At 35.3% G+C, this 16,079-nt stretch overlaps 1 protein-coding gene across 3 annotated transcripts in view; it reads left to right on the forward strand.

Annotated features, from left to right (window-relative positions):
• Nucleotides 1–280: 280 nt before the first annotated feature.
• The window catches only part of LOC149539784 (cyclin-T1-4-like), an 81,574-nt gene continuing 65,775 nt past the window's right edge, over nt 281–16,079 (forward strand). The window contains exons 1-3 of one of the 3 annotated variants that reach the window (XM_089800975.1): nt 281–634; nt 2,609–2,866; nt 6,220–6,588. In XM_089800975.1, coding sequence (XP_089657101.1) covers nt 6,350–6,588 — 239 coding nt within the window. In that variant the 5' untranslated portion in view covers nt 281–634; nt 2,609–2,866; nt 6,220–6,349. The remainder of the gene's footprint in view (nt 635–2,608; nt 2,867–6,219; nt 6,589–16,079) is intronic. The other 2 variants (XM_089800976.1, XM_089800977.1) reach the window with 2 other exon arrangements.

Consider the following 16,079-nt stretch of genomic DNA (forward strand, 5'->3'; position numbering starts at 1 on the left):
CAACCAATATTGTTAAAAACAAAATCAACTTCATCATGTCCCATTATTTCATCCAAATATCTCTAGAATGAAGATCCTCCATATAGATGTTATGAAAGCTTAGACTAATGAAAATGATAGCTAGATCTCCGTGTTTGGTGGTGGTAGATTCTCATGTAACTCAGATTTTCATTTTTAAAAATAAAAAAATAAAATTAAAAGTCATTTAGGAAAAACATAAAAACCACAAAATGTTTTGGGCAAATGATCTACAAAGACCTGTCAGACTTTTGAGCAATGGACACGTGGACTCCCTGAGGGCCACAAAATGGTAGTTGGTGGCTGGGCACGACCAAAAAAACCCCCAAAACCCACAAAGTCGATGAGCTTTTTTCGCACACAAAGAACGCAAAAATGTCGTAGACAGCACAGCGGAAAATCTCGGATGGCCGTGAAAATGATTTCAAATGCCGTCTTCCCTGACGTCACATGGCCGTCAAAATTAACGAGCCAAACGCGTCACTGTAAACGGGAAGTAGCAGGGCTTTTTTAAGTATCGTTCGATATATGCCTGCCTGGTGTGCGTTGGATTGTTACTGTCCTGCTGTCTGCCGGACCTTTGGAGGAGGTGTTTTCCAAGGAGGACGACAACAAGGTATGTGTTAGAGTGCTAAGATGGGGCTTTTCATGACGTCTCTTCTGATCTTTGTTGTGTTTGATTTCATGGGTTTTTGAAGTTTTAGGAGCAGTGATGTTGTTTGCAAAATTTTGAGGGTGTCTGAATGTTATTTTACGTGAATTTTGTTCACTTGGATTCATATCAATATAATCATAATTGTTCCCCTGTTCTCCATGCTCGAATTAGAATTTTCGACGAAGAATAGTAGGGTTTGGGTTTTAGGGTTTCTGTTATGTATTCATTTTGTGGTTATGTGATTTGTAGTAATAAGTTTGAGTTTTGTCAAGTAAAACTGTACACCATAACGAGCTCCAGGGACGCCTTTTTGTCGTGTTAAGGATTTTTATTGCTTCAGAGTAACTACTGTCGAAATTGGAGTTTGTAAAAACAGCCGATTTCAACTATTACGTACAAGCTCAGCATAGAGACAAAGCTGTAGAGAAAGGGACCTATTTTTTTGACATTGAAATGATTTGGAGTTAACTTTATGGGGTATTGTGAATACTCTATATTGGAAAAATCGAGAGAAGAAGAAAAGTTTTATGACTGATAACGATATGTCTGTGACTAAATTGATGAGTGATGTCCTACAAAACAATGATGTGGGTTTATCTGTGGACTATATTGATTTTGCAAATACGGCAATAGCTTTTGTGTATTTCGTTGTGAATGTTACTCACAACTAAAACGATTGCTGGATTTACTTCCTTAATAGCCTCACATTGGAAATGCTTTTATTCTTTTCTGTGAGAATTTTTGTCTGCAAGGAAAATGACTGAAATTTTTAAGGCATTAGATTCACGGAATTTACTTCCTCAATGGTCTTTTTAGAGTTTCATGCCTGCTTTTTGTGTTCCTGTCGTAAGATAATTTCCAATGTAAAAGCCAAGGTTGCACGGGGACGGGGGTACTTAGGGTACGGGGACAGGTATGACTATTTTTCTTAATAGGGGACGAGGGTACTTGGGTATATCAAACTTTATTATAGTTATACTTTTATATTTATAGAAAATTTGAAATTACGAGTCATGACAATGGTTTTTCAAAACAAGAACAGTGATAAAGTTTGAAAATGTAATGTGTTGTTTTCAGTTTCAGATTTGCTATATGTTTGTAATAATAATATATGATAAATGTTTAGATGCTTAACAGAGAAGGCAGACTTTAAACTTGAACAAGAAGATCATTAATCATATGATAATGACACATTGCAAATGATAAACTTCTGACTTGAACAGTGATAAAGTTTATTATAAGTCAATATTGTATCAAAGTTTCAAACTGATTATGTATTTAATTAAGCTTGATAAACAACAAGCTGATATGCAAACAGAACACTGGAAAAAAAAATCAGAAATCCTAATCAAGGTCCTTAGCTATGATGCTGTCTACCGAGTACCTGGTACTTGGGTACGAGTACCCATGCAACCTTGGTAAGAGCTAAACAAATCACAAGAATTTCTAAACAAAGCGACATATCCCTTGTTGAGGACTTCGTTTTGCGATAATAGCTTACTATTTCTATCTCTTAAGACTGAATCAACAAATCAGATAATCAATTTTTTTAACTGAATGCCAATACCTTTACATTGATTATGGAGCTTTGCATCTGAACATATACTGTATGGCATAAAGCAGTTGACAGTTTCCTTGATATAGATTTACGTGGGTTCTACTGAAGGAATTTTATAGATTCAAACCTCTTAGACTCTTATTTATGATAGTCCAGGTCAGCTACATTTATTTCAAGTCATATTGAGAGTTGTTTTCCTGGCAGTTGCCTTGCTTAATATAATAAATGCATTTGGATTGCTTCTGGTAGACTTATATTTACTAGAAAATTCCACGAAATTTGTTCCACTGGGTGAATAAGAGAATTCTTAAGCCATCTAAAATTTATAAATTATATAATCAGATGCTAAGATATTTATATTTTTTCTGGATGAACAGGGAAATCAGATAGAATCCTTCATCATCTTCACCTACATCAGGAGTTTGTCTCTGGCGGCCTACAGCTTAATGCTCCATCTGTCTGCATCTCAGCTTACTAGGTTTCTGATTCTGTTTAGCAGTCACTATAAACTTGCTTCTTCTTGGTAAAGTTTATCTGGAGTGAGGAGATGGCGGGTGCACAGGATTCAAACTGCTGATCTCTAGCTGGTGAGAATTCAGCTGCTGCTGATTGGTGTACTGGCTGCAACTTTGTTAGTAAGCTATTTTAACTGAAGTGACACTTTCACCCTTTGTTGACTCAAAACTTTGATGGCACTTATTATAATTGTGGCACAACTTGGTAATTAAAGTGACACTTTCATCCTCTGTTAACTCAAATTTTGATGACACCTATTATAATTGTGGTAAAACACGGTCTTTAAGTGAAGAAAATTGAAACAATACGTGGAGTTGTGTCCCCTGCCCTGGAAGCAGGCATCCCCATCCCCAAATCATTACAGGGATGGCGGGATGTCAAGGGGACATCACCTTGTTGACCCATTGACTGGGAACTGACAGGAAATGGGGGACATGTCCCTGTGCTGTTTAAGGGCACCTAATTGTCTTGATGCGTCCCTGTGGCTTGGAGTACTGTAATAGTTGTGCCATTTTTTATATTATTGATTTATAAGTTATCTGATTTTGGACTGTTGTTATCAATTATATATAGTCACAGGTTTAAGATATTTGCCTTGTATCATGTTGTTTGTAAAGGTTTTAGCCATTAGAACTACTAAAAATGATTTTACCAGCTGCCATACTAATGTTTTGAATGAGGTTTTACATGATTTATGACTGCTGCAACTTCATATTTGCTTGCATACAATTTGATTTGCGCAAGTTGAGTAAGGGTTTCCGCCTACAGTAGAGTTGTACAATAATTTGGAACTCAAGGAAGTTATTGTATTTCTCAATTAGAAGTTTTATGTTCTTTAGCTCATATGGTATGGTGCACTAAAAACATGGTGGTAGGTTCATAAGATAGCCTTTAGCATTGCAAGAGGTTGTGGATTTCCTCAAGTCTTGGAGAGAGAACAGAATTTGCTTACAAGTCAATAAGAAGCATAATGTGATTTGGTTGAATTCCTTTTCTAATCTAATTCAATAGTTGAAGGGTAAAATCATGGTTCTCCTCACTTGCCTCCCTTAGGTTTGTATTCATTTTGTTGATAAGCTAATTAATCCTACACACTTCTTTGTTATTTCCCCAGAATTAGTCAAATTGTTTTTCAAATAGATGATTATCATTAAGTTTCAACTGCTGCATAAAAATTTAAAAATGTTGTGGAAAATGCTCTTGTGATTTATTTACATATTGATATTGTTGTTAGCAGTTATTGACATCTCTTTCCCCCCCTCTCTCATAAATTAATATATTTCAAAAATCTCATATATATATATATATATATATATATGTCCCCTGCAATCCCCTACAAATGGCCCTCAGGTTCGTTCTTGGTATACATCCCCTGCTGCCCCCTTGTCCACATCCCCAAACTGCTGTGGACCATTGGTATAGTGAGATTGCTTTCCTGGCAACAGCCATTCTCACTATAATAACTTTATTTGGGTTGCTTCTTGAGGATTCAAATTTTCAAGAAAATTCCATAAATAGATTCAGATATGTCAAATAACCGATAAGAGAATTCTGGAACCATCTTTATTGTGAGGAAATTTAACCTTAAGTTACCTTAACTGAAAAGACAATCCCGCGCCTCTAAGACAACTATATTGTTCCAGAATCATCTATGTAATAGGCATTAAATAAGGTATTCTATTCAACCTAACCAACTCTGGGTAATAACCTCTACCTGACATATTTTTATTAAAATAATTACATGAATGTAGTTGCACATCTGTTTGTTTTCTAAGTTGATGAATATATGTTGATATCCTTAAATATGCCATTCCAGGAATATTATTCTGAGATGATATCTCTTCATATACTTGAGAGCATAATGTGTTATATAACAATTCTCCCTAGCTAAGAGGGAGTGTTAAGTTTGTAGCTTAAGTCAGATTGATTCGATTATGAGATTCATTGTATGGCAAGTCATCATTTAGACAAATATTCTTATATATATATATAAATTATATTATAATACATATTATAATATGTATAATATGTATATATGGTTATTTATATTACTGTCAATATATTTGTTATTATCTAATGATGATTAACTGTAGAAACATGTCTCATGAAGAGACATGTCTCCTCCTCCCATATTTATAAGTCTTCAAGTCTGCATTTGGAACACACGAATACAAATGACAATGATATTACGTTTGCAGAAAATGATCTTTAATACATTTACACGTTTCCGAACCGGTAACTTAGGTAAAAACTCCCTGAGCCAGAAAAATAGAGAGTACTCACAAAGTTTGAAAACTATGCCAAGAATGTCTACGTACATTTAATTGAACAATTTGTTCCTTAGACTTTATAGCTAAAGTTATAATATCTCAAAATGCACTTCAAGGACACGGGGCATGCCATTTGAGATCACATCAAGTATAACTGGCACAACCAGCATTTCCTTTGTGGGTTCATTGGTATTGAGTTTGAGTAGGTGGTTCTTAAGCAAATATCATAAGACATGGATTCGATGAAGGGGGGTCCTGCCTTATAAAATCAGTGGGTTTTGGTGAGATTCTTTAGGATTGTTTTAAAGTGGGGGGCTCCATGATTTTTGTAGTGCAGTTTAAGCTCCAAAATTTATGGAAGCTGCTGGACTCATGAGTTTTATTGTTTAGTATATTCAATTCAAGAGAGTAAATAAATATAAAATAATGAAAACATTAATTATTAAAAATTGAGAAACTTAAGATGATTGAGAGGTGGCAAAAAAAAGCCGAAGTTGATGGAGCAATTTCTTTGCCCCTACTTTTTTTTGCTTCATTGGACCACCTGCTCTTAAAAATTAATTTTGAAGCCCACCTGAAAACCCAGCCCGAGTGGAATTTTTATCTTCTTGTTTTTAACTGCTCCCATTATGCTTGTTTGTTGTCTTGTAAAGTTTGAGAAGGTAATGATCTATTTGTAAAGGTTTGAACATTCTGGTTGCTAGTCTACCATGTACAATACAATTATAGATAATTTAAAGAGGCCCACTTATCTGTTTTCATCAATTTTTCTTCTTTCCCATTGATTGTTTGCTAGTAAATTGACATTGATGTAAGAATCATATATCAAAAAAATAGGTTTAGGTAAATTTCATCTTTGGTGCACAAATTTCTGGTTGGTAACAACTTAAAGAAAGATTTGAAGGTGGGAAATTTAGATTATTTATGTTGTTTTCTCTCAAAATTCCTTCTCAGCTGTTGACATTTGGTGTAATAAGAAACATGTCTAGCATGCTTATTCTGGTTGTAATATATGAATTGTGGGAGTGACCTTTTCTGGGTTTGAGATTTATAATATTGGTTTGTGTGTGTAGTTTGTAATATTTGATTTTATCACCTAGGTAACCCCAATGCGTAATTATGAGCCCCTGCTTTCATTTTTAGCATGAAAGAATTTTGTGACATGGTTCTGATCTCTTTAACATTTTATATTTATTCACCAGGACTGTATGGCTGCAGTGCAATTGTGGTTGAGCATATAAGCTCTAATAAAATTAAGCCAATCTGCTTAAAAAATTGCTAGCAGCTACTGAAGTTTCTCATTTGTTAAACAAACAAGGAAGTATCAAGGTAATGGACGGGTTCTTGCCAGGTGATCCTTCTCAAGTTGGAATTACAGAAGGTGGAACATATGCCTTAACCCATGCGAAATTGGAGGAGCCAGATCATTCTAGCTCTAACTGGTATTTTGGCAGACAAGAAATTGAAGAAAACTCTCCATCAAGGAAGGATGGTATTGATTTGAAAAAGGAAACATATTTCAGAAAGTCATATTGCACATTTCTTCAGGACCTGGGCATGAGACTTAAAGTGTAAGCCATATTTCAATCAATATATGCAATATTGACTTAAAGTAATTTTTTATTTGAAATATACATTTGTTGAGTTATATTTTATATTACGAACTCTGCTTGTAATTGACTTGTATGATTTTGGATAGGTTCTTACGCCATATTCAGCATAGGCAAGAAGCTAGTTTAGCATGTAGATTTTTATTTAACTATTCCATATAAATTTGGTTAGCATTTGTTTTCTCATAATTTAATATTTTTATTCCCATTTCAGCTTAGGTCTTCCACTGATTGGGACATTTGATGAATTACAATTTCTAGCACAATATCCTAATGTCAAGCTCAGATCTTTATGCAATTATGTTGATGGTAGTGTTTGATTACTAAGTTAGTTATAGATTTGCTATTCTCCTTGTACATGGTTGGAGACAATTCGTTAAAATATATTTAAATATTCTAGGAAATGATAGTGAAAAATGTGCTTCTGTCCCATTTGAATCCACTTGATATTTGTAGGATCTGTTCTTCAAGTTGGTTTGCTTGCACATGTTGCTGTAAAGGTAATTGTTTTAATTTTGGGAATAGAGTTCAGGTTGCACTGTACTGTTCTTATTCACTTATATAATCCAAATTATAGTGAAGATAATGTCTAATGCAATTTTTCAGTTGGTCCTAATTATTTGAAGAATACCCTCTACTTCAGGTCGGATGGATGATTAGATATATTATCTTGTGAGTTGCTTTCTGTGTTCCTTGAAACAAGGGATTCTATAATGACTTGTATCATCATTCTTCATCATGCAGTCTGCCTAACCCAATATTTATTTACCAAATGCCATTGCCAGTACTAATGAATATGTAGTATGGTAGATCAAGATTGGTTAATTGTACTAATGTTGATTTGCCTACCATCCTAGAGCTATGCTTCATATGAAATTGATATTTGACTATTTGTAATGCACTTTGGAGTGCTTTGTAGACATGCAGAAATAAACACCATATAAATAATAGATGATGAGTATGTCTTGGTTTTACCATGATAATGGGCTGTGGATGAAAAGTCATCTTGGCTTGCTATGATAGCGGGTGGTTCTCCAAAATCTAGGTTTGTTCTATGCGTGGGTTTAGTTTTATGACTATTTGATGGTAAGATGACTAGGTGCCCTATTTGAGTTTGGTGAAAGGAATTGGTTCGTATCTCAGGTGTCTTGGGGATTTTAATTGTATATGATAGATTTTATTTTATATTTGCTTAGTAAAAAGGCCGAGGCCACTAGTAGGAAAGTACAAAGCAAAGAAAACTTCCGATCTCGCTCGAGACTTGTACAGTCCGGAATCCAACTTACAAATATTATGCCTAGACTTCTTTAGTTAATGAGAATCCCTAGTCCTCAATTACATGTCCATAATTAGAAACTTAAAGGTTACATTTAAAAACGATCCACCTTGGATGTAATGTCCACATCATTTAAGCATGTCAGTGGAGCTCTTAGCCTTTACATGCTCTGAAGGCTAAGTGGATAAATAAGGAGAAATTGTTTAAATTAATTTCTTTTAAAGTCATTCAAAAAATTTAAAATTAAAGGGTGACTTTATATTTAATTAATTTAATTTTCTAGAAGCACAATTAATTATTGTATTGCAAGGGAGAAGCTTCTAGAGAGTGCATTTTTTAGAAATACAACTAATTATTGTATTGGAAAGGGGGAAGCTTCTAGAGAATGCAATTAAATAATATTTTATTTCCTTCTAGAAGGGTGAAGGAAAAAAATAAATAAAGGTGAGAGCTTCATTGTTAATCATTCGATTATTGTGAATTGCATTTGATAGACTTGGGAGAAGAAACTAAGGTTTCTGATTTCAGTCAGCCATTGGAGAACGTCAACTCTTCAGTGTTTCAACCATTTGAGGTGGTGAAATATGCACTGAATTTGGTATTCAGAAGAGCTTCAATTCAGGAGTTCTGTTTGTGCTTAAATTGGAGAATACAATTATTGTTGGCTATTACAGTACGCAAGAACAATATGCTAGCTACGATACTTATGCTTGATTCATCTCCATCCCTGGGCATCACTATTATCAGGTTCCTCTTGCAACTATTAGTAGTTAGCATTGTAATTTTTAGGCATATGATTTTGCTGTGAATTCAGAATCAGATTTTGGCATTACTATAGTCATTATTGTAAGCCCATTTGTCTTGGCAAACTCATAGCAATGTTGTACATGAGAATGAATTCAATAAAGGAGATACACGTTGCGTACCATTTGTTTGATGAAATGTCCATCTAATAGCATGTATGATCAGCATAGTAGTTGTATGTCAATTGTTTGTCAAAATGTCAGTTGGTTGTAGATATGCATTTAATATTTAGTTTCCATGTATACGCATTGAAAGTACCAAAAAGAATTGCACTTGCATATTCGTTCACTGTAAGAGGCATTGTAATATCATTTGTAAATTTCTTAGCATTAAAATGCAGCATACAAGTGTTTGACAATATTCCTTGAGCTAAAATTAATTAGTTTGGGCAAGGGATATTACACTGGATTAGTGGTAATTAAATGAAAATCATTGGTTCTCCTTTACATGTTCAGAATGCTAATACATTGAGATTGAAGATAGGAATGCAACTAAACTAAGGACAACTCTGAGTTGAGCTTAACACATTTGACCCATAATCTTGGTCAAGGTGTCGTATAGCTTTAGTAGCCAAAATAAGCTGTAAGCATGATACCACCCTCATAGAATGACCTGCCAAAGAAGCTAGGTAACTATTGCCTAATAAAAGGTGCAAATGAGTCCCACACCATAAGAAGTTAGTCCCCTAAATTAACATTATATGCATCTAATGGTTACTTCCAAAAACTATACATACATTCATAATCTCTGCATGCAATAACTATAATCTACTTGATCCCCATGCAATACATTTTCCTATCGTAATAAGGAGGCACAAGTGATCTTATAAATGCGTCATACATAAAAACATAAGTAAACTATGCAAAACATCCATAGAGCCAAAGAACAAGGCATCTAAAAACAACCCTTCAACCTTTGTTGCATACTATCCCTCAATAATACAAGTAGATAAATAAATTAAAATAGCACCCCCAAATGTCATTACAATAACAATGAGATCATCTAATTCCTGTAGCCCATGAATTAATACCTATATAAATAACCTTTTTGTATATATAACAAGTATTTAGAGACAATTGAGTATATATTTTATTTTTGTTCATTTAGCTTAATCATATGGATATAAGCATAAGAATGAACCTATGTGTGTGTGTGTGTCTATATATATCATAGTCCCCAAACTCGGACTCAGCAAGGCCAACTCGTCAAAATGAAAAAACCCTTGAAATTTAAAGATTTTAATGATTGAAAACTTTTTTCATGCACCCTTTATTGACTATAAGTTAAAAACACTATAACATCATCAAACGGGAGCTAACATATACACAAGAAACATAATGATAAATCCCTCACGTAAAATGTAAATTGTAGCTGAAGTAAATAGAAAACATAGGATCATATGATATAGATATATAGATTTGTAAATGTTGTCAAATTAAAAGTTTATGTAAGATCCATGAAATCAATGACATCAAATGTTTCATGAAACACGTATGTGTAACTGTTAAGTGTAAACACTAATTATAAACAAAAAACAAGTATCTGCTCTGTTAGGATTAACGAGACAAAAAAAAACAACTACATGCAAATATAACCAATATCAAAAGATAATAAATTGCATAGAAGAGAACACAAGACACAGATTTAATGTGCTTCACCCAATCCCTGGGCTATGTCCAAGTCCAATATTCTTATTATCTAGTGATTATAGCCTGATTACAATTTGTAATCCTTTATAGCATAATAATGCTGCAAGAAGCTACAAGGACATCATACATTATGAAATCCCTAACCCTAAGCCATTTTATACAAGCTTTTTGCTGCTTACAAAATTAGGGCTAGAATTTGTCGCCCAATAGGAAAAATAGCAGCAGACGACTTTTACAATAATAAAGTCGGTTGAGCTTTTGGGGGTGCTGCCCTTGTAAACCCCTGCGTGGGTGTTGCCCCTCGACACCACCCTGTACTGCGATAGGGAGTGCACTTGGGGCTTTGCCTTAGGACCTCACAAGGGGTGCTGTCCCTTGACCCCATCTTGAGGGCGCTTCACCCAAACCTGCATGGTAAAATCTGGGGGAAACAACGCTGAATAAAGTGGGAAAAATTAACCTCCAAGTTCGATTAGGCTCCACATCACAACATGCTCAAGCTTGAGCTCAAATCTCATCCTCATCCTCGACCTCAACCTCAGCCCCAACCTCAGCCCCAACCTTAGCCGTTAAGTATCCTGTCTGCCTTCTACAAAGGCATCTAAGGTAGGTCCTATAGGACTGAGGAGCCATAGCCTTCATATGTGGGGTGGGCTCATGATCAACATCAATAGTGCGTGTGTGTGCGCTGGAACGTGCTCTATCCTCCTCTTCCATAGCCACAACCACAACCTCTATATTTGCTTGTTAGTCAATGTCCACCTCAGTGAAGACTATATCAGTAGCCTCAGTGAGCTACTCTAGCTCTGGATCGATCTCGTCTACAGTGATTAGAGAGGAGTTAGAGTCCAAAATCTGTCTGGTCCTAAGATGGAGGTTGTAATGAACAAAGACAAGATCATTCAACCTCTCCAAAGACAACCTATTTCGCCTCTTTGAGTGGATGTGCTCAAACATGGACCAATTGCACTTACATCCAGAAGCATAACCTAGTTGACTTTAAATATATATGGCAATTTTTTGAAGATTTGCGGTTGAGGGCCCACACATATGCCACCATCTATCTGAAATAAGGAAAAGAAAGCAAATTAGTCTCATTTACAAGGTACAACCTTAAGGCTAAATTACAAAATCAAAAATTAAAATGTATAACCTATAAGCAATAAACTTAAGAACATATTTTCACCTCGCTGTAATTCTGTCCAAGCATTTATGCACATCTTGTTAGGGAAAATCACCCCTTCTTGATTATTATATTTATCCAACTCAATGGTTGTATCTGAGGCTGAGCCATCACTACACATCTTTTGCATCACTATACATAGGCCGGTAAGAAACTCCTCATCTACCTTAAAGTCAGGAGTTAAGTGAAATGCTGGAATAAGGTAATAAGCTACTACATGGATGGTTCTGTAAAGCTGGTTTTGCCATCTCATATCCATGATCTCCCAAATTGGGCCATACTTCTCCACTTCTATATACTTGGATCTAATGGTCTCCCTGGACCTATCCATGCCTTCATATATGAAGCTCATAGAGGGCTTCTTCCTATCAACAACTTGTAGGAGAACTATACATAGGCCGGTAAGAAACTCCTCATCTGCCTTAAAGTCAGGAGTTAAGTGAAATGTTGGAATAAAGTAATAAGCTACTACATGGATGGTTCTGTAAAGCTGGTTTTGCCATCTCATATCCATGATCTCCCAAATTGGGCCATACTTCTCCACTTCTACATACTTGGATCTAATGGTCTCCCTGGACCTATCCATGCCCTCATATATGAAGCCCATAGAGGGCTTCTCCCCATCAACAACTTGTAGGAGAACTATGAGGGGCTTAGTGACATGCATATAATGTAAAAAAATGTAATAAATTTACCTCAAAAATTTCTTGAGAAGGCGTCCAAAAACTAGCCTCATAAAAAATGCATTTTGCTACATCTATACCTGCAATGGTTGCAGCTAGAAAGAGGAAGTCCACTCCACCCCAACAAACATGCACCCCAAATCTCCCCTTGATGTCAAGAAGGAAATTAGTGTGAGGAAAATTGAGGCAAACCTTGTGATACCAGGATGAGCTAACTCCTTTTCCCCCTGACATTGCCTCATCATGGTAAAGACAAATGCATGATTGTAGACAAACTTGTTGCATTGTCTATCACCACTTGCACCACATTTTCTTTGCCCACTACTTCTATGACTTCAATAACGTCACATAAGTATGTGGCATTTTCAACATGCGAGGAAGCATCAATAGATTTCAGGAATATAGTGGGTCCTACAAAATTTAAATAGAGCTAATAATTAATTATCATAGATCAATCAACAAATCAAAATTTAAATTATTCAATCACAATGCATGTAGGGGAAGTAGAACGGTCAATCAGGTTCATAGGAAACAAGAAAATTATTGAAGTGTTCAATTCCTCCTATTTGTCCAACCATCTGTCATGATGGTGCAACCCTTTCGAGTCCATGACTTTAAGTGGTCGTCTAGCTCAAGTTTCATATCCTCAATCATTTCATCTAAGAATGGGCCACTCAACTTTGCATCAGTAGGGGCTTTAAACCTTGCACCACAAATAGCTATGAGATCTATCATGCCTTTCTAATAAGGAGACTTGCCACAAATAGATTATAATTAGATGATAAATCATTACGAATCTGTGATAAGACAAAATAAACTTCAACTTCAAATTCTCAAATTCAAATTATAAATAAAAAAATTTAACTTTGAATGTAGAAAGCAAATTAAAAAGAATTACTGAACTGCAATAAAAGGGATGTTGCAAAAGTACCAAAATTTGCAAATTTATTGTTTGGCAGCATCATGAATCTCCTTGTTCTAACCTATGCTCTCTAGTGAGGGTTGTGAGCCAGGAATAGTGCACAACATAGAATAAGTATTCAATCTCGACTTGCGCACTCTAGGATGAAATGTAGTAGTGCTATTATCAGGAGCACTAGCGCTAGGAAGAAACGAAGGTGTTGCATTCCAAATTTTGCTACATTTAAAAAATAATTTTCTAGCCTTTGGAAGTTCATGTTGAGTTAGTTGTTCGGTAAATTTGTTGAAATAATTTTTCATGTGAAATTGATATATCAGTAAAGTTGTTGAGATATTTTGATTCTTGTGAAATGGAATTTCGGTTTTTAGTTATTGCTTCATGTGACATGTTAGTTAGCCGTCATGATGGGAATTGAAAATCTTAGAAATTGAAAATGATTTTGTGATATTTTATTAATATTTCAATTTTGGAAATATGTTATTATCTGGAACCATTTCCATTTTGCAAGGGCACGATGAAGGGGGAAGTGTTGCCAAAATGGGAGTTTGGAGGGGACACCCAAATCCATTGTCAAACCATCATGTATGAAATCTAACCATCTTGACCAAGGACGAAACAACTAGACGAGCAAGAAAGTACAAAGGATGAACATGAGCTATCCAATTAAATTAAAACACTAAAACTCAAATAAGAAATATTACCTTCATTATGTGGATGATCTTAGTATATCTTGCAGTACTACCATGTCTTAGTATAATAATATTGTGTCTATACTCATACTTGTGGGGGCATAAAATATGTACGCATGTATACACATATATATGTATGCAAATCTCAAATTTAGCGTATACAGACAAGCACACATATATCTACCTACATATTAAGGCTATTCAAGCAAGCATGATTATAAAGGGGCGACATTAATATACTAAGGCATGAAAGAAGATGTTGTTGCTACACTTATTCTTTTATTTCGGACCTTGGTATCAGGCTATATGTCTTTTCTTTTATTCAAATATGAATTGGAAGACCCATGTGATCGTTTTTGCAACTGCAATCAGTCTTGCGTAACTGAGCATGCATGCGGATATGTATTGCTCATCTTGCTCACCTCTTTATGGATGTTTTTATTTACATTGCTCTCACCCTCTCGGGCAGTTTTTCCATACAAATTTGCTTCCACAGAACTTCGTTCTTGTTCATGCTATATTTCTCTCTGGTCATATCAAGTATGTTTGTGATTGTAATCGACGACTACTTTGATTTTGTCGAGCCAGTGAGGCAATCCAGGACACCTTTCTTTGATCGAATTTGAAAGCTTTATAGTAAAGCCAGGTGACATCTACTTGACGCCAACACCAACCACAGTTTTCAAGTCGCGCCTATAGAATCAGGTCATGCATTACATTCATATACTATTTATCATGTTTAAATCATGCATTCTGAACTTGTCGCCTTGTTTAATAGAGCATGCATCTGCATTTGTTTCCATTGTAAGTCCAGAATCGAGATGTGTTATTTTGAAGTATTTTTTTTCTAATTAAAACTTGTTATAGGAAAAGGAATTATCTGATTGCCAAAAGGCTTTCCCTGTGATAGTGCTTAAATTCGAAAGTAAAAATGTTTTTGGTCATGACTGCTGACGCATACAAAGATATGGTTAATATATCTCTGAGATGGGGTGCTGCTCTATATGATAAAGTAATAATCAGAATGAAGGCTTAACTCACTTATGATGCCATAGGTCAGAATTGGCATGAAAGATGGCAAATGTATAAGTACTCTTTGAACCAAACATCATATAATGATCCTTGTTAGTAATCATCCTTGAGGACCAAGATGATTGAGATGAAGGGGGAGTGGGAATAACCTTGCGATGAAAGGAAAATATAATCAGTAATAACATTCAAATTTAGTAACTAAGATAGCTCATGGAAAATCCTTTGTAAAAATTCTTGTTGCCAAGTCAAGCGGTGGGTGATTGGGCATCTAAGTTGCCTATTCAAAATCCTTGGCCAAGGTAGTTAATGGCATGATTGCCACTGTGATCACCAGAGGTCAGAATGCTAGCAGTTGTGAGATAGGTTGATTGGAAAGTGTCCACTGCCTAGTCAACTGACTTGTCGACACTCTAACACCAGGATGCTCTGTGGCTGGACAGGGGTGTCCAAAGCCAACTCCTAGGGTAGGGAGCACCTTTCTCAATTGAGATTGTGTGGGGATACTTAAGGTCCACAGTTGGGAGGTTAAGCCCATGGCAATGCTTCTTCTCTCTTCAAGATGCCAAGGCTTGCACAACACAGGGACATCATCTGCTTATTCACTGGTATTTCTTTCATGTTTTTCACATTTCATGTGATAAATATGTTGCTATCACTTATATTTTGAATATTTCCTAAAGTCAAGAAAATAGTTTATGAGATGCAAATGGAATGGTAATTTTTAACTAAATGTCATCTTGAATCTAGTAGTTGAAATGGTTGCTCCTTTCTAGTTATTTGGAAATGTAAATTGCAGTTGTCTTGTATTTTAAATTTTATGTGAAAGGATAGAATAACTGATTCAACTGTATCTCCTTTCATTTGATTAAGATTGTGATGCTTTTTCCTTTAGCAAATTGGTTAAATAGATTTTAGATTTTTAGTATGTAACTAATGGTATTAGAGCACTAGGTTCAACTTTGAACCTTGGGCTCATCACACTTTTTAGCCAAATTAAAAAAACTGAAATGTAGATTTGGATGTTAAACAGGACGTATACCTGTATGACACCTTGCAAGAAATTTGGATGTTAAACAAGATGTATACCTGTATGACACCTTGCAAGAAATTTGGATGTTAAACAAGATGTATACCTGTATGACACCTCGCAAGAAATTTGGATGTTAAACAAGATGTATACTTGTATGACACCTTGCAAGAAATTTGGATGTTAA

The sequence above is a fragment of the Cupressus sempervirens genome, chromosome 9 (genome assembly GCF_028749045.1).
Source record: "Cupressus sempervirens isolate cs-2001-9-10 chromosome 9, ASM2874904v1, whole genome shotgun sequence".
NCBI classification, from domain to species: Eukaryota; Viridiplantae; Streptophyta; class Pinopsida; order Cupressales; family Cupressaceae; genus Cupressus; species Cupressus sempervirens.